General features: G+C 40.1%; 1 protein-coding gene and 1 long non-coding RNA gene across 2 annotated transcripts in view; one reads left to right on the forward strand and one right to left on the reverse strand.

The window, feature by feature from the left end:
- The window catches only part of LOC125007621 (F-BAR and double SH3 domains protein 1-like), a 63,222-nt gene that overhangs the window by 20,330 nt on the left and 15,237 nt on the right, over positions 1–27,655 (forward strand). The window contains exons 10-14 of the mRNA XM_047584338.1: positions 968–1,063; positions 1,377–1,493; positions 1,822–1,926; positions 20,700–20,855; positions 21,295–21,423. Coding sequence (XP_047440294.1) covers positions 968–1,063; positions 1,377–1,493; positions 1,822–1,926; positions 20,700–20,855; positions 21,295–21,423 — 603 coding nt within the window. The remainder of the gene's footprint in view (positions 1–967; positions 1,064–1,376; positions 1,494–1,821; positions 1,927–20,699; positions 20,856–21,294; positions 21,424–27,655) is intronic.
- LOC125007622 lies at positions 24,725–27,162 on the reverse strand. The gene is made up of 3 exons (XR_007112753.1): positions 27,146–27,162; positions 26,904–26,998; positions 24,725–25,841 (listed from the first exon to the last, which is right to left on the reverse strand). It is a non-coding gene; the product is annotated as an uncharacterized LOC125007622 (long non-coding RNA).

A 27,655-nucleotide genomic window follows, 5' to 3' on the forward strand; every position in this document is an offset into this window, starting at 1 on the left:
CCCTGTAAATTCCACCTGTGTCTGTGTGTGCACTCACCTGTGCGCACTTCTATCCGTAATCTTTGGTTCTCTGGGCTGGCGCGGCGTTTGTGGCGCTGACCTTTTCTTTGTTTGGCTCATCTTTGTGGCTCTTCGAGTAAGTTTTCTTTTGGTGTATTGTAATTATGTTTTGTTTTGCGTTGATACCGTCTCAGTATAGTTTGATGTCGTTGCTATTATTAGGAGGCAGAATCAGAGACGGCACCTTCAAAATAAAGTATTGGCTCCCTTGGTAGAGTGGAACGAGGTATGTGGACTTCAGATTTGTGTTATGGCTTTATTTTGATGTTTTGATTTATTCTTATCTCTGGTGATGCCACCCACGTCATTTTAATGTTTTATTCGAGTTTAGCAACATTGTTTAATCGCCTAATAAAATGTATTTTTATTTGTTTATTCTTTTGAATGATAAGTTTTATCCTTTTTGACTCTGTATTGTTGAATAACGAGAAAATGTTTAATGTGTATGACTGTTTCTTCCTTTTCTTTTGTATTATTTCTGCATAGTTTAAGGTGCTGTACACTACGCAAGATAATAAATCAAGGCACCCATACGAAACTCTCCGCCTCATTCTTTGAACCAAGGGTCCGCTTCAACAAAGGTGTCATTTATTTGCTCATCTGTTCAGACCACCAGTGCTTGAGCGTTTATTAATCCTGCCCAGCTGCTGTTGTGTGAATGGTGTACCTGCTAAAGAGTAAATGGTAGGAAAACACTGAGCAAATATACCAGTACACTGGTTTTAAACAAAGGGAATTAGAAATAAAGACCTCCCTCTAATAAAGCCTGCCTCCAATAATGGTCAGGCATAGGTAGTTGTTTGCTGAAATGGTTACAAGGTTTTTAACAAGGGATCTCTAAAGCCTATCTCAGCTTTAAATACTTTTATTATTCTTGATTAACTGCAATTAGTTGCTGTGTTGTCAGGTAACCAGAGAGAGAAATGTTCAGCAGTTTCTGCAAGAATCTATTTCCTTCAGCAAAATACCTGAATTCACCTTCCACACTGCTCCACATGACAAGGTATGTGTATGTACTGACTGTGAGGACCAATTTAACTTTTAAACTTTAAGGGTGAGGAGATTTCAGAAAGTCAGTGACGTCAGGGGTAGACAGATTATGAGAAATTACCTGTATAGGCTTCATGAATCTATACTCAGACAGCTGAGTAGGAGAGTAGTGATGGATGGAATAAAACTAATGTCCTGCACACTGTGCACATTCATTTGAATTTACTGAATAGCTAGGATTTGGTCAAGCAGCCTTCAACTGGAATTTCATATACAGATGTCTAACAGACAAAGAAAGAAATGACCTGGCCATCTCCTTTGTGAAGGTGGTTGCTTTACAGGACTTATCTACTTCAGAGGAGGAGGGCTGTCTGGTGAAGGAAGCCAAGAAATTGGCTACCAAGGTTGCAAAGGACTACAAGATCATCACCCACGGAGAGAGGGTGAGACTTGCGGATGTAACAGTTTTAGTAGTTTTAGTGTATTAGTCCTAATTAATACATTTCTATGTCTTAAAATGTCAGCTGTCGCTGATAGTTGGTGTACTTCTCTCCATGTGTAAAAAGTACAATTTCTTTCTAATACTAAAGCTGATCTAGTATCTTTGAACCATTAGTAAACAAGTTAAGTGCATAGTGATCTATTTCACTTCTGTCACTGTATTTCAATGCATTTAAATAAGTAAGACAGTTTAGATAAGATACAGGCATTAAAATGGCATGAAAAAGTTTTTTTTCAATTCTAATAATCATGTCTTTTTCTTTCTACCAGGCTTTACAGATGTTAGAGAGTCGACTGAAGCTGTTGTCAGGGGAGACTGGCCTCAGTGTGGAGCAGAAGATAGATGAGGTACAGGACAGTGTCAGGAAAGCCAAGGTACATGCTTTCAAATGTGATCTCTCTTATGTAGAAGTAAAGCAAGCAAAGCATCCGTATTTTGAAGCAGGATTTTTATTAAATATAATTAATTACATTTCTAACAGAAAAAACTGCAAATGCACGAAATTGTTTGTTTGCATTGTATAGATGTTTCAATAACAAGATGTTAGGGAAATTATTTTATCAAGAATGACAGTCACTGGAGTCTCGTTTCAAACTTTTATTTGCAGCAAGGAGCTGATACAAAAAGCAAAAGGAGAATAAAAATTGAAGAAAAAAAAAATTAAACATAATCATCCGATACACTAATTCACATGGATTTTAAAATGCATCATCATTACGGTTGGATGGTTGGTCCAGGAACAAAACAAAATCTCATCCTTGGATCCATTTAAAGTCACCAATCAGTCTAACGAGCATGTCTTTTGGAGGTGGGAGAAAAACAGAGTATCCACAGAAAACCCATATACAGACACAAGGCCCGAGTTGGCCTCTAACCCAGACCCTCTCACTGGGTGGCAATGGTGCTAACCACCATGCCGCTGTGTCACTCTTGAAACAAAATAAAAATACAAAAGTAAGAATACAAACAAAACAAGTAAGATATTGTTTACGCCGCGTCAGCATCAGAGTCTAATTCAAAATACTGGTGAGGGTCAGATATATCAAATGCGTTTGGAGCTGGAGGTCTTTGTCCTTCTGTCAGGGTGACAGTGCTGGTAGGTGTGTGTTTGAATTTTCATTGTTGAGCAGGATCAGTTGTTGCATGTTTTGATGGGAAAGGTTGGTTTTGTTAATCCTGTATGTCTGGTTGGTTGTTGTTCGGATTCCTGGAGTCTTCCGTGCGTCTTCCTTCCTCGTCTCTTCCGGTTTGGCAGTTGGTTTCATCTGTTGGTTCTGGGACTTTCCTACAGTGGCTGGTGTGGACCTACGTTGCTCTCTCCGCAATCTTCACAGCAGGGTGCGTTGTCAGGAGGATCTGGAATGGGCCTTGCCAGCGTTTGGAATGCCAGTGCTTCCTTCTCAGGTCCTTTATCACCACCCAGTCGCCAGGCTGGAAAATGTGGAGTGGTGTAGAAGCTGATGGTGGAAGGGCTGACTTCCCCTGCTGAGAGATTTGAGAGAGAGTGGAAGATAAGCCTTTACAATATTGTAAAATGTCAACCTCACACAAGCCAGTGGAGGGGAGTGGCCTGGTTACAGGCTCCACTCACAGGAATGGAGGTCTGCCAAAAAGAATTTCAAAAGCACTCATGTTAGCTCTGGACCTTTTCCTCATTCTCATGTGTGTTAAAACAATAGGTAGAGCTTTTGTCCATGTTAATCCTGTTTCTTCACAACATTTGACCAGTTTTAAATTCAGAGTGCCATTCTCTCGTTCGACAGCACCTCCGCTGGCAGGATGGTATGCACAATGTTTTCTGAGGTCAGTTGCAAGAAATTCACTGATTTGGGTTATTGCAGAATTGACAAAGTGTGTGCCATTGTCACTGCTCAGTTTGGCAGGTATTCCCCACCTGGGTATGATTTCTGTTGGAAAAGCTTTTGCCACCACTTCACTGCTTTGGTGTTTGGCTGGGAAAGCCTCAACCCATTTTGACCACATGTCAACTATTACCAAGCAGTATTTCTTCCCTTCTGCTGGCGACAGCTCTATGAAATCCATCATCAGGTGTTCAAATGGTCTGTCTGGTGGTGTGTGAGTGGCATGTGTGATTGTTGTGGTTTTACCTGCATTGTGTGTTGCACAAATCATACACGACTGACAAAACTGAGTGGACCAAAAAACCTTTGATGAACCAGTGTGTCATCCAGCATCTAGGATACCCCCTTTTGACGCATGATTCGATCAATGTGTCAATTTGGTAAAGTGAGGGAAGAAATGTTTGAGCAGACAAGGCTTGTTGTCTGGTCCCCACCACAAATCTTCTGTCCTTGTGGCACCACATCGTCTCCACAACATCTTGTAGTGTGGCAAATGACTGTTTTGCTGGAGAGAATTAGGAGTTGAGAAAAGCAAAGTATCAAACATGTAGGAGTGCTGCTTTCTTTGTTGTAGCATCAGCTCTTGTGATTCCTAAAGAGACATAGTCTGAGTTGTTAGTTTGAGTAGGACATTTACATATAGCAACTGACTTTGGGAGCAAAATTGCATCCAGAAGTGCTGCGACTTTGTCATGATAGAGCATATATTTACCATCAGATTTTAGAAATTGTCTGTGTTTCCACAGTGTGCCAAAATCATGCACAACACCAAATGCATATCTGGAATCGGTATAGATGGTTACAGTTTTTGTTGTTTTCCAGTTTGCATGCCTCTGTCAGTGCCTCCAGTTCTGCTGCTTGGAGTTTCATGGTTAGTGAAAACAGCAAAACCAACTCTGTTGCGACTGGTCTTTGGGTTGCGTGAGGCAGATCCATCTGCAAAGAGAATTAGATCTGGGTTAGTTGGAGCTGTTTCCTGTAGGTCCAGTCTTGGTGAGCAAACCTGTTGAACGACAGCAATGCAGTTATGTTTTTTTTTCAGAGAAAACAAAGAACAAACAAAGAAAACAAACAAGCACACAAAACAAAAAGAAAAAAAAACTTTTAGAAGTGCTTTCAGGTACCAGCTTGATTGTTCTTTGGGTGCGCACCATGGGTGGTAAACTCTTAAGAGTAATACTGCACTGATGGTGAAAATAAAATAGATCGATCAGATGTTATTTGCCATCTGGTTGCGTGCTGACATGATATGACAAATAGTCCCAAATCTTCCCAGGTGTCTGATATGTGTTTTGTAAGGGTGATGTGTGGGACCAGGTGATCACTAGTGTACATACTGATTGGTAAAGCACATCCGTTTGGTGTCCTATAGACATGTGTTAGTGAGAGCTCCTCAACCCTCTCTGATAACAAGCATTCCTCAGCCAGATTGTTGCAGTTACCATTGATATGCATATATCAGGTTTGGGGTGTCGTTAACAAAAGGATGTGAGAAGAATGTGAGGCTCCAGATCCGATAATCTGTGAACCCCGACACTTTATGAGGTTGAGATCAGACAAAGGCCTAGTTTGCACACAAGTCTCTGCCCATTAGATTGATGGGGCAGACATCAGGTAGAAAAAATGTGTTCTATCCTCACATTTGAGTGGGACAGTGGTGCTCTTTTTTTTATAGTTTGTCTGATGAACCAATAGAATACATGTAATTACCACTCAGTTTTGTTTTTGGATTTTGACTCAAATGTTTTTTATCACAGAATGTGCGGCCTCTGAGTCAAGTAGATATCCAACATGTTGGTTTTCTATGATCAATGTATGTTATGGAATCTCTTGAAATGTTCAGATGTGTACTGAACATATGTTGAAGCAGTTGCATATTTATGCCTCCTCTGAAGTAGCTTAAGGTTTCAGTAGGTTGTGTGTCAGGGTACTCAGCATGTATGTGTGAGTGTGGTGCAGTACCTTCCTTTGGTTCCACAGTCCTTCCCCTCCGACAACTCCCAACCATCGTCAGTCCAATGTGTTTGTTGGATTTGATGATGTCGATATGGGACATCATTTCTCCAATGTCCAATTGTCTAATTGTTCCACAGCGATAACAGACGTCATTGGGAAAATTATTTGGATACCTAGCTCTCCAAATAGCGCTCTTTTTCCTATGTGTTCAAGATCTGTTTGTTCATGTCCTCGGACTGTGTTGTACATGGTCATTGCTGCCATGTGAAGTTCTTTTGTGTGGTCTCTTCCATTTCCTTCATTGGTTGTTGTAGTGTTGCATGGGGGTGGAGCTGAAGGATGGGTCGGTGGGCTGCCGTCGAAGTCCGGATACAGCTTCAAAGCAGCCAACCGTGTATACAAAAGAGAAGGAATCTGCGAATCTTGTGTTTGTGTTTGAATCTTTGTGTATGCGTAATTTTTTATTCACTCTTCTGCTTTGCGCCTCTGCTTCCTCTTCCTACATCCAACAACTGTATGTTGACTATATAGGGTCATTTTTTCTAACTAATTAGCTTTTTTTATAATATATAGCTTAAAGTTTAAAGTTCTTCATAATTAAAATGTGGCCGTCTTGAGTGTCAGGGGTCTCTCTGCTAGACCTCACTTGATCTAATGACAACCTTGTGGCTGTGTGTCACCCGAGTGTCCCCTGTAAGGGGGGCTGAGGTGAGATACATGCGCTACAGACGGTGTAAACACATGCTAGCATGCACCATTCCGAACATGTAATACACCACAATGATGGGGAGAAACTCATCTAAAAGCATTCAGGCATTGCCACCTAAACAAAACACAAATAAAACCCCTAGCAATTGTATGGGAACGTGACAAAAACATGAATACAGCAGACATTTAGCGCTTCTACTAACCTCATCATTTCAAGTCTTCAAGCCACACAAATGAGGTGAAAGCACAGATGCTGCTGATTACAGTGATGTCTGCCTCTTCACTGTGCAACAAAAACTCAGAGCTCAGAGAGGTAGAAGCCAAAGAGTCACAAAATATAATATTTGCAAAATCATAAAGTCTGTCTTACCTTTGCTGTTTTGTGATTAAAAGTTATATTCCAGCTCCAAAAAACATTGCTAATGGCTTCTCCTATGACTCTGCGTCAGTTGGAAATTAATCATGGCGCTCTTGTTTGAAAAAGTAGAGGGTTCTAGGTTGGATTGTAGCATCACTGACCATATGTGATCTTTGTGTGTACTTTGCTCTGGATCGTGGTTGCTATGGTAAATTTAGGCATGGCTTTCAATTCTCTAGACAGTCATTAAAATTGACCAGTTGGTTGTCGAGGTATCCTCTTTTGAGTTTCACCGAAGGAGTTTTACCAAAGGCCTCCTCCCCACAGTCTGGGTGAATGAATTAAAACTGTTGTATTTGTATTTAGTGATATATCAGTGAAACAAAATTAGTTTTTCAGACTGGTACCTGAGAAAGGTCAAATGGCACTTATGGTGCCAAAATGTGACACAAAGGCATAATTTGTAATTCCTCCTGGACATAAATGTGCTAAAACATCTCTAAAATTGTTCAGATTCACCTTTTTATCATCTGCTTTTGCAATTACTCATCAGATTTTTCATTACTAATGCATATTTGAACTGGACTTTTAAACCACATGTCAGGGGTGGTTTTTACTCTAAATAATATCTATCTTTTTTTTTTATTTTTTTAGATGAAAACAGAAATTAATATTTTTTACTGTGTTCCAGATGAATTTTCTCTGACACAGTAACATAGATAGATAGATAGATAGATAGATAGATAGATAGATAGATAGATAGATAGATAGATAGATAGATAGATAGATAGATAGGCTTTATTTCGGTGTCACTCCACAACACACAATAAAAATCCAGAGGCAATATAAAAATACAATATTCATTACAATTTACCTGTTCCCACTTATAAAAATTAAAAATGTTGGGGACCACTCAAAAAAGGAGTTGGGTGACACCAACTAATAAAATCATGAATAAAAACATACATTATGGTACCATACAGACAAAACACAAAACAGTTGTTTTATGAACCGAAACTCTCGAGAGGCAATCTTCTATTGAGGATGAGGTGGCAGGCTTTGGCACATCCGTTAATACAATGTTTGCCAGCTAAAATTACACACAATTTATTCATATCATCAAGGTCATTAAAATTAAAATAGGACTTAGAATGTATACTAAATAGATCAGCGCAAATGTCTGTATAAATAACACAGTGCAAAAGAACATGGGCTTCTGATTCAATGGAGCCAGTATCACATAAAGTACAGTAGCGTCTCTCCACTGGGGTGTTTTTGTATCTACCAGTTCCTATCTCCAAAGGAGCGACTTCGCATCTAAATTTAGCAAGAGCACTTCTAAGTTGTCTTGAAAGTATATCCTCATCTACCTTTGACACTGCCATATCAAAACATTTAAGGTCGTTACTTGAGTAAACCCTATCTGTACAAGCAAAATGAGGTAAATTCATAGTGCTGAAAAAAGTTTTTACCGTTTGCACAGAACTTTTTACATTTGCCAAATGTGCCGCCAACTGAAAAACACGTTTACATAATTGACTGTAAGGCAATCCACAGAGTCTTTGCCAGTTTTTGAAAATACAGGACCACCGATGATGCCATGGAGTTTTCCAGCACATATCAACTAGATAGATAGAATCTACATGCTCGATTAAACACAGCATTAATAGGAGAATAACTTCTGTACCCCCAGACAGCAGCAGCATAGGTCAAAATATGCAGGACCAAGGATTCAAACAATTTAGTATAGCATTTAAAAGGAAAACCACCCATACATTTACACTTGGCTATGATTGCACCTAGAGCTCTATTCGCATGCAAGTCAGACAGGGGCATTGATGGATTTCTAAAATGCACCACTTTGGTTTTGTCTGGATTTACATTCAATTTCCAGTCCTGACACCAAATATGGACAAGATTGAGCATTCCTGAAGCCCCTCCTCAGTTTCAGAAATCAAAACAGTGTCATCCGCGTATAACAGTGTGGATATTTTTTCATCACCAATAGAGACACCTTTACCTAAGGCCTTAATTCAGCTCGTTTATATACATGGCAAACAGAATAGGAGATAGAATGCACCCTTGTTTAACTCCATTATCAAGTGGAAACCAATCTGTGAGATGTCCATTAACCCAAACACAACATTTGACATTTTCATACAAAGCAATAAGACCATTCAAAATACTGTCATGTAGGCCTAATGCGGATAGCTTATTCCAGAGCATGTTTCGATCTATGTGATCAAAAACTTTAGAAAAATCAATAAAAGAACAAAAAGTAGCTTTCTTCAACTTTTTCCTTGTGTCTGTGATTGTAGTTAAAGTAGCAATATGATCAAGGCAGCTAAGTTTCGTTCTAAACCCGTTTTGCTCATCTGCTATAATATCGTTAGTTTCTGCCCATTCAGCAATACGACTATGCAGCACAGAACACAACAGTTTGTACACAGTGTACACAGAAGATGTCAAAGTGATTCCCCGATAGTTTAAAGGTAAGGTTGTCTTTTCCCCCAGCTTTGGGGACGGGGTTAATAATACCATATTTCCAAAACTTCCCCACAGAAAAGAAAACACTGCGAGCCACAAAACCTCTTCGACATCTAAAATGAAGATAACACTGCATATATGTTTTTTTTTTTTTTTCACCTGTATGCTAGGTGTATGTATACAAAAAACAATAGTGTGTTGCATTTATGAAAGAAGTGCAACAGAGAAAGCAACATTTTGTTTATGCATAGGAATACATTTTGAACTCCGAAGAAAAAAAGCAGGTTCAACGTAACACTGCATATATCGTTTTTTACTTCTATGCTATGTATAAAAAAAACTATAGTGTGTTGCATTTATGAAATGAAAGAACTGCTACAGAGAAAACCAAATTGTATTTATGCATACATAACAGGGATTTACCCATGGTTGGCTTACCTGCGTTAGAAAAATTCAATAAACAGCGGGCTGGCCATGCCGGCGGGTGTCGCACATCGGCAGTCGTGACGTATATTATGAGCGACAAAAATTAAACACATTTTATTTTAATGTTACAAGATCACCATAAATTAAAATTTATTATTATGTTTAAAAAAAGGAACGAACTAAAATAAAATACATCTGAATTAAATACTCGATAGCAAAGAGTATATGCGCTGCAATGCATTGTGAGAGTTCAGTGTTTTTTGATTTTACGACCTACAGTCAATGGTTAGACCATGAGTGTGAATGGTGGCGTGGCATTCAATGTCATTCAGTTGTTGTGTAGCTGTTGTTTGTTCACTACTGACTGAACAGTTGCCGCTTTTCTGAGGCAGTTAGCGTGAAAAAGTGAACGACTTTTGTTCAGCATCCTTGCTCCCCACCACTCGCCACGGAGAGCCGCAGCAGAGGAACGAAAGGCTCCGGAGCCGCAGGTTGCCGACCCCTGTTCTAGGTGGTAGACATGGAAGGAGATATTAGTCCAGCAGGAAGGACCATAAAGCATTTTAGGCAAGAGTGGTCATGAATAGCTCTGGATGTGTCAGTTGTGGAGACACAGCCCGCCTGTGTGAAGCGGTCCTTACTCCTAATTACACTAAAGTCACTAGACTAGTGCAAAATTTCATAAGGCACTATTATTTAATCAACAACTGACAACCCTTTTGATGATACACATGTAAAATCATGTTACTGCAGGACATATGTCTTTCTTCTGACACCTTTGTAGCAATCTCACTGGTGTTTGTGTCACAGGTGACCATAATTATTCATACAGCCCTTAGAGTTGTGAAGATATAACCCATTTATAGGTCATTTTCATACAGAAAAATAGGAATAGGGTAGTTAACGTCCATTTTACGTACAAATAGGTTAGGAATTGGATGTTATATATACTGAATGTTATATGTGCTCTGTTACAAAGCTTTGTGGACTTACGAGATGAAAAAGCTGAACTTTTAGAAGCTGTGTGTCCCATGACACCTGTCATGAAAGTAACACCACATTTCAGAAAAAAACATCATACATACCAACAGTAAAATATGGTGATGGTGGTTGATGGTCCGGGGCTGGTTTTGTTGTCGCTTCAAAAATCCTGAAAAAGAATGTCCGGCCATCTGTTTGCAACCTCAAACTGAAGCGAACTTGGGTTCAGCAGGACAATGATGAGAAACACACCAGCAAGTCCACATCTGAATAGCTGAAGAAAAACAAAATTAAAACTTCAAAGTCCTGACATGAACCCTATTCATGCTTGAATATCCTCCAATATGGCTTAATTACAACAATTCTACAAAGTTGAGAGGGCCAAAATTCCTCCACAGCACTGTAAAAGACTCATTGCAAGTTATCTCAAATGCTTAATTGCAGTCGTTGATCCAAAAACCTTTTCACACCACTGTACTTGCGGGTAATTTGATTTTTGAGACTTGGATTTGTTCCTGAACTAAGTTATATAACTTCATTTAACAATGGTACAGTATATTTATTGTACAATTTTTTTTGTTTGTTTTTTAATGACACATGAAATTAGTTTGTTGGTGTTTTCCTTCTCTGTGAGAAATACTCCTGACGGCATATACATTTACATTGCACAGTGTAATGTTCTCTTAAACAAATCGTATATTGTGATGAAAAGTTGATAACGTCCTTGATAACGATGCTTTGTGTTGGCACAATTGCATCAAATAATTTCTGCAAATGTAACCCTAATAGTGCCAGTTTACAGTAGGCTGAAACCTGAGTATGGGACTGTGGATGCTAAATTCCCATATTTCCTATAATAGACTTTATTGCCCTGCATATCTGGAGAGTTGCAATGTTCCTGCCCAAGACAGACGCAATTGTCTTGCTGTTTGCAGGGGTTTGACTTAAACCTGTGGAAAAAACAAAACAAAACACTGATTTTCCAGTTCAAAGCAGCATGTGGATGTGGTTAACAGCTAAACCAGATGTATAAACTCATCTCTGTGATCTATAGTGCACCAGAGTCTATAAATATTTAGCTCCGATGATGATGATGAAGTAGTCATATATTACCGTATATTGGCTTTTACATTTTAAAATGTGATTAATGACATCTCGCTTCTACCTATTGATTGCAGGAATTTTAGTTTAACTCACATTTTGCACAATTCCTTTACAATGTAACAAAATAACTAAGATGGTAGTTTGAACATATGAGGGCTTCATAACGAAGTTAACTTTCTTTGACTTCCATGTGCATTGATGGGCATTTGTTTGTGATTTTTATATATACAGTAATGTTCTCAGAAAGTGTTGGTCACAGTGCCAGTATGATTTTTCTCTCTGAACCCCATAAAACATATTTACTTAGCCTCCTAGTCAAATAAAAGCTTTGGATTTTATACAGAGTGCAAAGTTATTAATATAATGGTGTGGAAGACCTATTCAGAACATGAGTGCCGACAGCAGGTAAAATAAGCATTGAACACATCACAATTTTTCATAGTTAACATATTTCTAAAGGTGCTATTGACATGAAATTTTCACCAGTAGTTGCCAACGACCCAAGTAATGGGTGTGTGTTTTTGGCTCATTCTTCCACATAAACAGTCTTTAAATCTTGAAGGTTCCGTGGGCCTCTTCTATGAACTGATTTTTTCCATAGATTTCCAGTCGGATTCAAGTAAGGTGACTGGCTGGGCCATTCTAGCAGCTTTATTTTCTTTCTCTGAAGCCAGCTGACAGTTTTTCAAACAGATCCTCTCAGTTCGCAACTTTTTAAGAAACTTTTTGACCTCAACATTTTTAAAAGCTATTTTAAAATCTGATTTTATTAGCATTTTTACCTGCTTTTAAGATCCGATTTTATTATTGCTTTTAGCGGAGATCATTAGCGGATGATCGGCACTCAGTAGCCGAAATGGCTACATGTAACTATCTCGCTGCCCCACCACCTGCCCCCAGATATCCTGCTTGGGAAAGCAAACAAGAAAATTGCTGACCTCAAGGAAGACATCCTCAGACTCTTGGTCAAACTCTGTGAGAAAGACTCCCTGTTATCCAGCTTCATGGACGTCGCGGCTAAGCAGTCCTCAAAGCTAGCCGAGCTCAACACAAATCTCCAGGACACAGTGCAGTGGGACCCTACTACTGGGGCCCCAGAATGCCTGTTGTACCCCAGGTCCGCAGGAGTCCTGGACCGAGGTGGTTGTCCGTGGACACAGGAAGAACATGGCCAGTGATCCCCCTCCTTGGTTTCTGGACACCTCCAACTCCTTTGAGGCACTGGTGGCGGCTGATCCCCCGGCCTGTTTGACGAATGGTCCCGCATCAGGACACGCCGCTAGCTGGTACAGGGACACAGCACCTGTCAACCCTGATGATTTTCCACCTCTGGTCCCTGACAGCGCCGGGATGGACGTCTCCACTGCACCATCACGTCCTCTTAGAGGCTGACGATCACCCAGTCGTCAGCCTCCTCCACCCGCAGGCTGCTCAAAGAAGCCGACCTCCGACACGTGTCACACTTGCTGGGATCTGACGAAGGATTACCATGGTCCTGCCAATGGTACAGTCTGATTATCGGCCCACTTCCCCCACCTCGTTACGGTGACATCACCACCAGCCGGTATGTCAGCTCCACACTTGGCTGAAGGCCTATTTTCTGATTAAAAGTATACCCTTTGTGGACAGTTTTACTGTGTTTTTAAACAGGTCCAGCCTTTTTAAACGGGACGGCCTCCACCCAAACCAGGAGGGTTCAAGGCTTTTTTCTCTTAACATCTACCTGACTATTCACTCCACCTCCTGACTCACCTACACAGACACACCTTCCCCCACTGCATCCAAGCAGGATACAGGAACTCCTCAAAACTTACAATAACACAGTCAAACTGGCAAGAATTTCCCACTTCCATAAACTAATCACAGAACACAAAAAGGGCCCCAAATTCCTCTTCTCCACAATAAACCATATAACAAACACAAATTTTAACAGATCATCCAAAATACCCAGTGACGCCCTTTGTGAGGACTTTGCAGACCACTTCAGAAGTAAAATCAATGACATTAGGTCAAGTCTTTTACCTCAACAGATTTTAACCATTGACGCATCTGAATCATTGATTTTACGCAAGGAAACGCTGCAGAGTTTTGCCCTGGTTGATGCAAGGACACTTGGTCAAGTTTTCTCCCAAGTAAAGCCCACAACCTGCCTTTTAGACCCAATTCGCACACCGTTTTTAATTTTTTTTTTATGGATTCTTTGAGGAACAGCTGCTATACGTGGTGAATTGCTCCCTTCAGACAGGTGTCTTCCCTGCCCCTTTAAGGCGACAGTGGTGAGGCCCCTTCTGAAGAAGAGCAATATGGACTCAAACAATTTGAATAACTTATTGGCCAGTATCCAACTTAACATTTTTATGCAAATTTTTTTTAAAAAATAGTAATAATAGTATTTATTTTTTCAAGCAAATTATTTATTGAGTAAAAACAACATCTTAGAAAAGCATCAGTCTGGTTTCACGCTGAACCACAGTACAGAGACAGCGGTTCGATCCCCCGAGTGTGCCATATGCCGAAGTGTCCTTGAGCAAGACACTGAACCCCCAGTTGCTCCCAGTGCAACTGGCGCTGGTGTGTGAATGTGTGTGTGCTTGTGTGAGTGAATGGGTGGATGTATCTCTGACTGTAAAAGCGCTTTGAAATTGTGTAGGTAGAAAAGCGCTATATTAAAGCAAGACCATTTACCATAATTTAGATAAACCATAAACTCACAGACAATCTTGTTGCACTGGCAGATTATTTCACTTAATTTTAGTCTATATATGTTTTCACTTATTTTACACATTTCTACAACCATAGTTTGATTATTTCAAAGTGAAACTGATTAAAATTCATCGCCCAATTAACTTCACTCAGACACGGAGCTCTGGTCGGTGAAGAAATAAAACTACAACGACACCAGTGAACGACAGTTACACGGCTAAGCTAAAGATTGAGTCAAAATGGCCAAGGGTGGCCAACTAACTGTTGAACTTCTTCGAGAAGAACTTCAACTTTCCCGTAAAGCTATCCTGACAGACTTCAGAACAGAAATGTCTACTCTGCGTGCAGAACTGAGGCAAGAAATCGAGGCCATGCGCTTGGAAACTACAAGTTTTCAAGGCCTGCGCCACGAGTTGGGAGAGGAGATAAACTGACTCCGCTAGGATCATGCCCAGGTGACAACAGAGCAGGCTGACATGGCGCACTCTCTCTCGGAGGCTCTCGACCAATTTCAGCAATTAGAGCAACACGACGAGTCGAAAGCGAAGGAGCTGAAGTGGTTAAAGGACAAGTGTTTCAATCTGGAAAACAGGAGCCACCGACAAAACTTAGGGTTCATTGGCATCCCGGAGGGAGCAGAGGGCTCCTGTCCCACTAAATTCATGGTGGAGCTTATCCCTGAAATTTTGGGGGCAGAGAATTTTCCCACTCTGGTGGAGATTGACCGGGCCCACCGATCACTAGCACTAAAACCCCAAAAAAGAGCCCGACCAAGACCCATTATCGTGCGGCTGCACTACTATGCACAAAAAGAGAATCATGGGCCTCGCTAAGGGCAGGCGTCCCTTTATCTTTCGAGGCATGCCGGCACACATCTACCCTGACCTGCTGGCGGAGATAAGCAAGCTCCGGGTTACTTTCAGTGCTGTCAAGGCAAAGCTCTGGGAGGCTCCGGGAAGATTGAATAAAGCCTCTACTATCCTGCGGTCCTGGCCATCAACCTAAACGGGGTGCGGCACTCATTTGACTCCCCACAAGCAGCGGAGGACTTCTACCTGTCTAAGAGTTTTTCACAAGATGGATAATTCCTGCGGGAAGGGCAACTGCCTTGTTTGAGTTGGTTTCTTTGGCCACCGGCGTGGGTGTCGATACAGCGGGGAGTGTCGCCAGTGAGGTGTCGCATACCTGACAGCTAATGGACAATTATGGACTAATGTTGCCGTCTCACCTACCTGGTAATGTTCACTTGTTTTTTGCTCTCATGCTCTCTTTTTTTTTTCTTTTCTGGTTCACGCTTTGGCACTGAATGCTAATATTTATATATTCACACGTATGCTTTATTAGCAATTAACCTGACTGTCTAAGTAGTGAGGGGCCAGCAGTGTTAACTTTATATATTGTTTGTTTACTATTGTTCGTATTAGATTGAGCTGAAAAAGGGTGATATATTTGTCACTTCATGTGTCACTCCACACACAAGGGATGACCATTATTTAGAGTATAATGTGTTGGGAAATGTGGAACAATTATTTTTTATGTTCAAAGATGTTAAATTTAGGAAACTCGGGCTGAATAGTTCAGCAGAGCAGTGCTGTAGCACTACCTTAGGTTTGAAACATGTTGTTTTTTACACCTTCATTTGGGGAAAGGTAAGGGAGGGAGGTGGGGTACAATTTCTTGTTTGTATTGTTTCCTTGTTTTTATGGCAGTTGTAGCTCTATGTGCGTGTTTTGTGATGTGGCTTTTTTCTGCGTACCTGAACCTGAATTTATATGACTAACATGCATACGAGTGGGGAGTGTTAGATCCCACAGGTACAGGTAAGACAGCTTCTCCGTTTATACAGGGTTACAGCTTCACGTCAGGGGAGTATTACCCCAACTGAATTCAATGATAGCACTACTCAAGCTGTAGGCATGGTAACTTGTCCAGCTTCTAACCACCCTTAATCCTAACATCTGCCCCACCTCACGTCCCCCGGAACCATCAGTCAGGGAGGCTTCCCGGAGCTGGGTCCGTAGTTGAGTCCCATCAGTTATAGTGGTTTACCCCTAATGGATCTGTGCACTTAGTACGTGCCAGGTTATAATTTAAAGGCTAGGCTGAAAGCCCTAGGGACATACAATTGTTTTAAGTGGACTAGACTACTGTGGCCAATAAGAGCTAGGTGTCAGAGCTACCATTCAAGTTGCCTATAGTTTTACTGTCATGAGGCTATTTTTGTACCAGTAGAAAAGGGGATTTAATTGTCAACAACATTCCTCTGACTTTTAGAGCCAAGTTTTATTTGCAAGTTCAGCTTTAGCAATTGCAACAGTTCAAAAATCAATCAAAACCTAAATCAGATATTTGTTAAAATAATATTCATAAATACGATAATCAATTAAAAACTAATCGAGTGTTGTCAAATCAAACATAATCATTGTCAGATTCTAATCTAAAAATATTGATCAAAAGAAATTGCTTATGAGCTGGGCGGATGGAGTAGAAAATGTCCAAAAATCCTTTTATGGAAGGAAAGGCGTCGAGTGAGCCGCATGGTCGATGCGACCACACGCAAATCCAGTCCTTTTACTGCCGCAGTGCGAGTTGGTGAAATAGGGAAGTCCCTATGAACGAGTTTCTCTCCCTTGGTAATTTTTCACAATTATAATCCAATAGGTCTCCTTGACTCCGTACAAAGTCCAAGGAATAGAAATCCAAAGTGCGAAAGATAATCCAATCTTCGACTGCTAGGCAGGGGGATTCCAGACTGAACAAAAATAGCACTGCAAGGGAAGTGGCTCAGTCCAAATGCAACAGTGTCCGAGGTGAAAATCCTGTAATACTCTTCTGCATTACATCTTTTATACTCTTGATCTGGGACACATCCCATTTCCAACACATCACCTTGACTAACCATCACACCATCACTTTTCTCCAATGAGGGTGTTACGCTCATGACTTATTAATCTATACTGGGACATTAGATCATTTTCTGTGCTTTTCCACTGACTGTGTGTTTGGACATGTCCTGACCTGTCCCCAGGCCTGCTGGCCTTTTGGTTCCCCTTTTTGCCCTGACGCTTGACAGCTGTGTCCTGTTTTTCTCATTCTACTCCTGATTTCACAATCATTAGTTACATTTCTTCGGTCATTAATCATTTTACATTCCGTGTATAATATGTATTCACTGAGAATCAACACATTCAATTAAAATGACTTAAAATCATAAAAATCATTCTTCAAAAATCTATTAATTCAAGTTCTGATTGCACACTTAATACCAGGCTTTAAGATGTTGGTCAACTAAGATCTCAACTCACTTGACAGGAGAGTTTGGTTCAACTTATTAGCTGGAGCACAAAGGGTATGAACAGCGCTATAAAAAGGGGCAGGATTTTGGCACATCTTAAAAAATTAAAGGCAGACATAGCATTTCTACAGGAGACCTACCAGAGATCTCAAGACCACGTTTTTTTAATGCAGAGGCTGGGTGGGCCAGGTGTTCCTGCTTCCAGTTTAAATCCAGGGGAGCAGAAATTTTAATAAGCAAGCATACTCCATTTATTTGTTCCCTGTCTTTTTCTGATAGCCAGGGTAGGTATGTAATGGTGGAGGGAAAGCAATATAATGTCCCATTCATTCTGATCTGTATATATGCTCGCAAATTCGATGAGAAATTTTTCTCATCTTTATGGTCTTCAATTCCTAGTTTAAACTTTCACTGTGTTACTATGGACGGAGGTTTCAATTGTGTTTTAAACCCAAAGCTGGACAGATCTTCCAAAACCTCTCAGCCACTTTTTAGATCAGCAAAGTGTACTTTCTTTTAGACCAAAAACATTTGCCACAAACACTGTGAATATGAAGCTATTATTATTTCTGATTATGCCCCACATCTGTTACAGCTGGCATTTCAAAATTAATCAACGGCAGCTTCTTGGCGTTTTAATAATTTGTTATTATCAGATTGTGCATTGATCGAGTTGTCTGAGATTACAGATGAAATACTGGAAATCGACCGCCAGAATTCAATAACTCCTTCTCCAGACCTATACAATAAGAAGATCTCCCTTCAGTCAGATTTTGATCTCCTTTCCACCAATGAAACAGGTAAGCTATTACTTCAGACCAGACAGACTGTATGAGCAAGGAGAGAAGGTGGGGCGCCTATTGGCTCACCAAATTCGTCAAGCAGTCTAATCAAGACTTATAGCAGAAATTCGCACAGCCAGTGGTGAATTTCTTACTGATCAAAAGGAAATCAATAGTGGATTTAAGTCATTTTATACAAATCTCTATACCTCTGTGGCCAAAGGTGACCCTACATTAATAGGTGAATTCTTTAAATAAATTGTAAATTCCTGCAATAGAAGCGAGCCACAAAGCTAGTCTTGCTGATTCTCTTTCGCTCCAGGACTTAACACATGCAACAAAATCTATGCAAAGCTCTAAAACTCCAGGCCCAGATGGGTTCACCGCCGAGTTCTTTAAAACTTTCTCTACATCAATCTCTCCTGTACTGCTTGATGCTTTCAATGAAGCCCTTACCACCAGAACGAACGCTCCCTCCTACCTTTTATCAGGCGTCTTATCAGTTTTGTTAAAGGAAGGTAAAGACCCTAGAGAACCAGGTTCATATCGACCAATTAGTCTGTTAAATGTGGATACAAAATTGTTAGCCAAGATGCTTGCCATGCGACTGGAAGAAATTCTCCCATCGATCATATCACTGGATCAGACTGGGTTTGTTAAACGTTTTTTATTTTCCAACCTGCATAGGCTCTACAGCATTTTATACTCTCCAGGTTTGGCTCCTCAGCATGCAGAGGTTCTTGTGCACCTAGATACAGAAAAAGCCTTAGACCGAGTTGAGTGGGATTTTCTTTTTGCAGTTCCTGAAAAGTTTGAAATTGGTGATAATTTTATAACCTGGGTTAAGCTGCTTTATCAGTCCCCTCTTGCCTCCGTACTGACTAATTCCATTAGATCTCCCTATTTACCCCTGCAACGGGGAACAAGGCAGTGCTGCCCCCTGTCCCCACTCTTATTTGTCTTTGCTATTGAGCCCCTGGCTATTGCTCTACGCTCCCTCAGGGGCTATCAGAATCAGAATTACTTTATTGATCCCAGGGGGAAATTACTTTTCGTTACAGCAGCTCCAACCCAAAGTGTAACAGTGTTTATAACAAAGAGCAATCGGAATAAGTAAGAGACAATAAGGATAAATAAGGGAATGTAAAAAATATAGGAAATATATATATATAATATCTACAAGTATAAGTGAAGTGTGTATATGTATATGTATATACATATATACATATACATATATACATATACATATAAATAATATGGGTTCTACAGTCTTAGAGTGAGGAGTTGTACAGACTAATGGCCACCGGCAGGAATGATTTCCTGTGGCGCTCTGTGGTGCATCGTGGTGGGATCAGTCTGGCGCTGAAAGAACTCTATGAGGGAATCTACAGAGGAGAGATAGAAAACAGGGTCTCTCTAGATGCGGATGACCTGCTTTTATATGTAACAAATCCCTATTAATCCATCCCCAATATAATGTCTACTCTGAAGAAGTATGGTAAGGTCTCAAGTTATAAGTTGAACTTGTCAAAGACTGAACTGTTCCCAATCAACAAAACTGCCCATGGTCTTTCATACTCACGTTTTCCATTTAAAATAACAGATTCAGTGAAATATTTGGGAGTGGTAGTAACAAGAGGTATTAATGGCTTGTTCAATGCAAATTTTAAACCACTATTGGAGCGCACTGTTGAACATAAGAGGTGGTCCCATCTCCCTATCACTTTGGCAGGTAGATATTCTTCCAAAAATTTTTGTTCCTATTCCAAACTATTCCTATACTAATACGAAAATCCTTCTTTACACCCACTGATAAAATTATTTCTACTTTTATTTGGAATAAGAAGAGACCTAGAATTAGGGAACCATATTTGCAGAGGTCGAAGCCGGGTGGGGGAATGGGACTACCAAATTTTCAGCTTTATTACTTTATGGTCGAATGATGTTCTTTCCACTTCCGGGTTATGGCCCCAACAGTGCTCACTGGAACATTCAGAAGTTTAGAAATCATTCTGTAACCATGCCATCCAAATGTTTAGCAACAATAAGGTTGCGAAAAGTTCTTTGCTTTTACCCATCATGAGATGTTCCTTGTGTGACAACTTGGTAATGACACACCTTTTTATAGGCCATCAGTTAGGACTGAACTAGCTGATATTCATTTGCAGTGACAAGGGACAGGATGGCTTTCTGATCACTGACAGATTTCAGCTGGTGTCTTGGCTTTCCACACCCTTTTCCACCTCCATTTCTGCGTGTGTTTAATACTTTTTCTCTGTGTCATTTCACATTATTACACATAACTTAATTTCTGAACTTACTTGTTTTGGTTTCTATGTATTGATTACTTGGGTTGTAACCAAATCCTGGTTAAAAAAAAAAACAAATCAATGTCAATAGCACCATTATAAATATGTTTACTATGAAAAATTGTGATGTGTTCAATACTTATTTTACCCACTGTATCTGTGTCTCTGTGTTTCAGTTAAGTAAGGTGAAGGAAGAGGCTCGTTTCTCTCTGTTGTCAGAGAGCATCCCAGGAACTGAACAGTGGCTTCACAAGGCTATGGACCAGGCAGAGAAGGAGCTGGAGAGAGAGAGACACCTGAGTGAACAGAAAAAGTCTACTGAGGACTTTTCAGTAAGCAAATGCGTAGTCAAACACACACACAGAGTTATGAAGACATAATATAGGCTACAGTAACATTTATGTTTACAAGAAAACTCTAATCATAAAGCTGGATAATGCTGAGAATATTCTGTATTTGTGTATTTGCTAATAAATCAATGAGTTCCTGGCTCTCAGTCCTAGGCCCCATATTTCATATTGAAAACATAAAATAAACACACGAAAAAAAAAAAAAAACAACTCACAAATGAAACGGGCTGGTTTATTTATTCTTGAGCAAACATTGCTCACAGGATCATATTTGTGGGAAACTATTGTTTATCAAGCATTTGTAGACTTTACCAACATAAATAAAGAACAGTGGAATATGAAAGAGGAACCACACTGAGGAGGAGCCATATTGTCTTTTTCATAATGTGACAGAATCATGTGTTTTTTGTATATCTTCCAGGAGGATGAGTTTAAGCTGACTGACTTTGAGGACTACAAGGATGAGAATGGTGACATCTTTGCAGATTCAGCGTCAGCATCTGGAGGGTGTATCTACCCTGCAGCCTGCAGAGTTATCTACAGCTATCAGGTAGTGATCACTAAAATAGTTAGGCCTACTGTCACACACAATGTCAAAATGTTATCTTAAAACATTTTTCATGAGATTTGCTTAGAGTATTTCAGCAGCTAAACCTAACCAAACTTTTATTTGCTTCACTCCGTGGTTGTCGCTCATGAAAGTGAGAAATGTGAACGAAAATGAGCATCTAATTTCCTAAATTAAAGAAGTAGGGTTATGATTTGTTTAGATTTATCATACGCACATCTCAACAACTCTGCTGATGCCGCACCGAACCACTCTGGGTGACCAAGCTGTCCTCGTGAGCTCAGATCTCCACTGCGGTACCGTCGGGGGAAACCCATGGTCCCAAGGTATTAAGAGCCGTTGATGTGACAGGCCTTTCAGGTTCTGACCTCGGCGTTGGTTACAGCAGGAGTCTGACTCAGGGTTACACAGACAAAGTGACACTTGTGAAGTTGCCGTGTGGCAGAGTCTGATGACGTGTGGTAAAACAAGTAGTTGCCAATAATGAAATTGGAAAATACTTCCAATGGCCGATCGAAAATATCTACAAAAATATCATTAATGCGTGACTGTCTTGACAGTTAAAAGAAAATTAGGCTTGAACTTTGAAAAAGTTGTGCGTTCAATGTGGCAAGAAAAAATGAAGAATAAAACTTAAACATGCCAATAGGTGGGCAACTAAAGAGTTAACAGTAAAAAGTATCATGAAGACAAAGACAAACTAGACTGAACTAAAAGAGAAGTGGGCGAAGGAGAAGACTGAAAAAGAACTGAGCTAAGGCTGGCCAGACGTTTATCACACCACTTCTCTCTGGGATGTGTCACTTGGTGAAAAACTGGTGTTCGTGCCTTTGGATGATTTACATATTGAGTGCTTTCATTTCAAGATCATTAAACTGTGGTTGTACTTCTCACAATGTTAAACTCAGAATTACAATGAGACACATAAAATCAAACACTTTCAATCAAACATGTCGGTATGAAAACACATTACCAGAAACAATCATTCATTTCTACGGCTTTCCTCAATATCCTAACTAATACGATAGTTAATAGTGACACTATGCTAACTAACATCAAGAAGAAGGAATGGTAGATTATATTCAGACTACGCTAACCAGTCTTGCTTCGTAGAATATAAACGTATTAAGGCACTATAACAGTATTACTCAGTAGAATTACATTCCAAAGATATTTGGATTGCAGTATGGCTCCATGGTAGAAAGTTATAATAAAAATATTCAAAGGCTAACTTCATCGTTATAAGGCCTGCAAAGATGATCAAAACATAGTTTTGATACTGATCACGAGCTGGGTGTAGTTTAAACACTGTATTTTTGGTTACAAGTGTACATTTCCTAGTTTCTAGTTCTAGTCAAAGAGAGGTGCTGCAGTTCTAATTTATTTATGTTTATCTAGCCAGATATCCAATGGCGCCAGTAGGTCTGGGGCCTTATTTATCAAACCGTGCGTAGAAAAGGTTCTAAATTCTGACATAGGAATGAAATTTAGAATGTGTGTAAGTCCAAAAAAATCCAGATTTATCGATTATCAGTAATCAGTGATGATAAATCCCACCTGTTCTTAACTACCACTACTTGTGCATGATCCGGATTATTTGCATTCAAAAACGCCTCCAATTGATCATAATGGATTACGTACTGGTATGACAAAAAAACTTTACTCAACATAAACGAGTCGCTAAAACAGATTGCTGCATGCATGCTGCAAATGGGAATAAATAAAGTTTAAAATGTTGAATGACTTTGAGATTATTTTACAACACACCGTCCATCTGAAATTTCTCACTTTTTAAAAATGAGGCAACATTTAAAACTTACCTAAAACCTCTGTATTATCCTTTCTCTCATTTGGATGGCAGCAGCATTAAGGGGTGGGAAAGGCTCTTCATTGGGCATGGTTTCATCCGCCCTGGGGGGTTCCCGCAGAAGGACACCTCATCTGATAGCCACGTAATGGAGCACAGAGCAAGCCAAAATGATGTTGCAGACTTTCTCATGCTTGTACTGAAGTGCAGGCCTATTGCACGCTCAACAATTGTCAAGTGCACACGTGGGCCCAGTTGCAGAGGTGCTCCTGCGGGGTTGGCTACAGGGGTCATGAGCCACGGCTTTAATTGATATCCCCGATCACCTATAGAGATGTGATAATAAACCATGCGAAGCCCAGATAATAATTTGGAAATGTTGTAACACTCACCAATAAGCCAGCCATCCTCAACAGCTCCTGTTTGGGGGTGCACACCCACAGAGCTGTTCTGCAGTATGAAGGAGTCGTGTGTTCCTCCAGGGCACTGAGAAACGACATTTAACAGAGATCGATGCATCACAGATTATTTGTACTTTGATTGAATGATAGCCTCTCCTGTTGACATAACTTAATTCATTGTGTGATGCTTTAATTTCAATGTGGGTGCAATCTATGGCTCCTATTATGTTTGGGAATCTGGCGATGATGCGAAATCCTCATTTAACTTCGGACTGGTGGTGATGTCCGTATGGGAACTGGATGTAAATTGGGACGAGAGAAAGTATTGCACCTAACACTGCCTGCATGATTCTGCTTAGAATTGGCTGTGAAATGCCGCATATGTCTCCAATCTCTCGCTGAAATGTCCCGGTGGCCAAAAATCCCAGGGTGGACAGGAGCACTGGGACAGCTTTGGTGTGGGTGATCTCTCACTCCAACATGGGTCTTACATCAAGGCATAAATCCATAAGTATGTCTTTAGGCAAGCGGAACCGATCGACACGGTCTTTGAAAACGCATTCCCTGCAGAGCGCACCGGAGTCAGTGATCCGTGTGAGATGAACATGTTGATGTAGTGAAAGCCATGTGTGCAAGTCTGTGTGTGTGTGTGCTACAAAACAAGGAAACCAAACCAAACCACAACCAAACAGAAATGGAGGGGATCTTAGCTATCCAGGTGGGTGAGAGCGAATAACTGAAGAAGTGTAGCTTTTATAGACTCCTCCCCAGTTGTAGCCTGTCTGCAATCACAGGCGGAGGCGCAGCCTCCCACAGCAGAGGCAGAGCTTCACTGCATGGATGGACAGGGCCAAAAGGCCTGCAAATCAGCCAAGCCAGCAAACGGCCATGGCTGTCTCACGCATTATTCAAAATGATTGATTAATTACTTGTTGGGATTTTTATTTTTTATTAATTAGAGTACTGACTGACTATGGAGTGGTATGGTTGCAAAGAGGCTAAGTAGGGGAAAGAGACTTTACCTGCATGACGCGGTGACTGTGAGATGAATAAAAACCTCGATTTCAAAAAGGAATACTGATCAGTGCACATTTATTGATGCTAAAAAACACAAACAGTGAAAGGTTTCCACAATACTAAAAACATCTGAAACAGTGCCTTTATCTTTACATTCAGCGGTCAGCAAAGTAGGACTTCCCCCCTCACCTTCTCAGTTCATTCATCAAATCACCAGGTGAAGAACAGCTGATTTTACTTCCTGCTGACATACCACCACCTTGTGACTCCTCCCCAGAAGTAACAAACTAAACAGCAACCTCTGGCACTTACATAGAGGATACAGGACACACTACAAAAATGAATAGTCTTAAGAAACAAGAAATAAATACTTGGTTTGAGGAGATATAGACTTAAAGCCCTAAAGAAAAGGAAAAGAAACACGGAAACCACACGGCACGTAACAGTTATGATTAGCTTTTATCTTAATCAATACATTTAAAATCATACAGAGAATATTGTTAACAACATTTATTTGAAGTGAAGTGTAATATCTCAATTCAAGTGCATTAAACTTACTGTAACCTCTACAATAGTGATACTGTTCTAGATTTAAGACAACCACCTTGTGGTGTAGCCTGGCCAGAGCAGAAGGAATTTAATTTAGGAGGCAGACCCAACTTGTTCCATCCTGAAGTGCATTTATTTATAGGTGTCTCTGTGTACACAAAAACCAAAAGAAAATATCTACAAAAATGTACACAAAAATAAACAGTTAACACAGCTTGACTGAATAAAGCTGAACTCATACCAACATGAACTAACATAACATGTATACAGCTACACCTTAGTTCTGTCCTCCTCAAGGGCCATCAAGCCACTGTTTAAATAATGCTGTCCATCAGCACTAAACCAGCCTCCAATTGGGAAGTACCATTAAGCAGGTACATTTCCTTTTCCTTTGAAACAACAAGTAAGTGGAAAGTTATCAATTTATCTAACATGAAGAAGACATTGATATTAACCTTAAGCTCTACCTCTTTTGTCCCATTTCACCTTGAAAAAAATCAACACAATGATAAACCATAACATAATACCCAAACACCCTCCATGAATGGTTGAATCTGGCAACCTCCTTGATGATGTCACCAAGACTTTAAAAGCAGGAGGTGAGATGACTTTTCCTCCTTTTGTTCCTGGAACACATGGTGGTTAAGGTAAGTAACTCAATGCAACTTAAAATAAACTAATTCTAAACTTAAAGATAATTGTCCGAGTCTGATTTTAACTGAAAATGTTGTTGTATGAATTGTAAACCAATTTAATACAAATGCAAACAAACCCGAGATAGTCGTTGTCTGCATCTTATGGAACACTGGAAATGGTAAATAAATATTAAAGTAACACGATTAAATGAAATGGTCAAATGGTGTGTTCTCACCCACTTTTTCACATACTACTTGAATGAAAACAAGTCCTGCATGAAACAAACAAATATTTTATTTTCTCTGCATAAGAAAGAACCTGCCTTTTTTTAGCTCCGAAATGCAAGAGTAAACAGTTCTTACAATCCAGTGCAGTTAGTCAGTTACACTGAGCATGACGTGTGAGACTGGAGCACCAGTCATGTTTTGGCTCACAGTGTGTATGTTATCTGAGCTCTCTTTGCTTTTCGTAGCAAGAAGTTCTGTGGGCCTGGGAAAAGGTCCCACAGGTCTTCATGAGACAGAGTGCTGATCATTTCTTAATTCTTAACTTAATGTTTGCAGCTGTGACATAATGTAAGACACACATTGCAAGATGAATTGGTGCCATAGAACAAACTGTATGGAACAGCTGACTAGCACAGACTAGTTAGTGCATTAACAATAGATAAAGAACATACCTCGGTGGACTATACATCACCATATCAGAATGATGAATTAAACATTGTAATCGGTCATAATTCTCTTAATTCTGAAGCGATTTTAATTCTAATATACAGATAGCATATATAAAATTTTGGAGAAACTCTTAAAAGCATAAATTCTAAATAATTTACATTTTAAGTTCTGGCCATTCAGAAGGTTAATGTTTTAGTATAGAATTGAGTAGATCCAACCCAGTAACTGGATTTAATTGAAACAAGTAACCAGTATCTTGCTCATTTTATCCAATTTACAATAAAACCAATTTAATTAAAATCAGTTCAGAATTCAGAGTTATGACGTAAAAATAAAACAATAACTATGTTCAAAATATATATTTGACTACATTACCTCCTAAAGGCGACACCGTGGCGTCATCAAGTTCGTCCATGCTGTTAGCGGTTTTAGCTAGCAAGTTAGCTCAGGTAGCATTACCTCGTGCTCGGCTACAACAGTGTACACAACAAATCCACATTGAACATGGATAATATTTAAAACATACGTGACTAAAAAACGTGGGATATTCGATACAACTGAACCTCCAATGAAGTACGAATTCAAAACGTCTCGTACGAGGTAGCTTTATTACGAACCTGTAACGTTCCCTCCAGAGAGCCTAGTGTTGGGTCGTTCACGAATGATTCGAATCTTTTGAGTGAACGAACTGTATCGAATCACTTTATGAACTGATTCGTTCTTTTCTCTGTTCATTTGAGCAGAGCTAAGCCGCGAGCGCGTGGCCCGCACGTGCATTCTCTGACTCGTGACTCTTCGTGAAACTTCGGCCAATGACGCAGTTAGCCGGCAGATAGCTCAGAGGGACGGTGCGTGTGTGTGGTGTGAAGGCGGGTGGGTGTGGGGAGGTTCACTAGAATCACTCCAAATCATTCCCTTGTTTGACATTTGTCAAGTTTGTTTAGTTTTTTGTTTAGAAAGTTATTTAGATATTTGCTTATCCGATTGAGACACCCAGATAATGCAATTGAATCAGAGTTTTCAATCAGATAATGCGTATGCGCATGCTCCACAACCACTACATCATCACGAATCAATTGAACAAATCATTTTAATGAACTGATTCGAGTGATTTGGTACAGTAAAAA

Source organism: Mugil cephalus, chromosome 5 (genome assembly GCF_022458985.1).
Source record: "Mugil cephalus isolate CIBA_MC_2020 chromosome 5, CIBA_Mcephalus_1.1, whole genome shotgun sequence".
NCBI classification, from domain to species: Eukaryota; Metazoa; Chordata; class Actinopteri; order Mugiliformes; family Mugilidae; genus Mugil; species Mugil cephalus.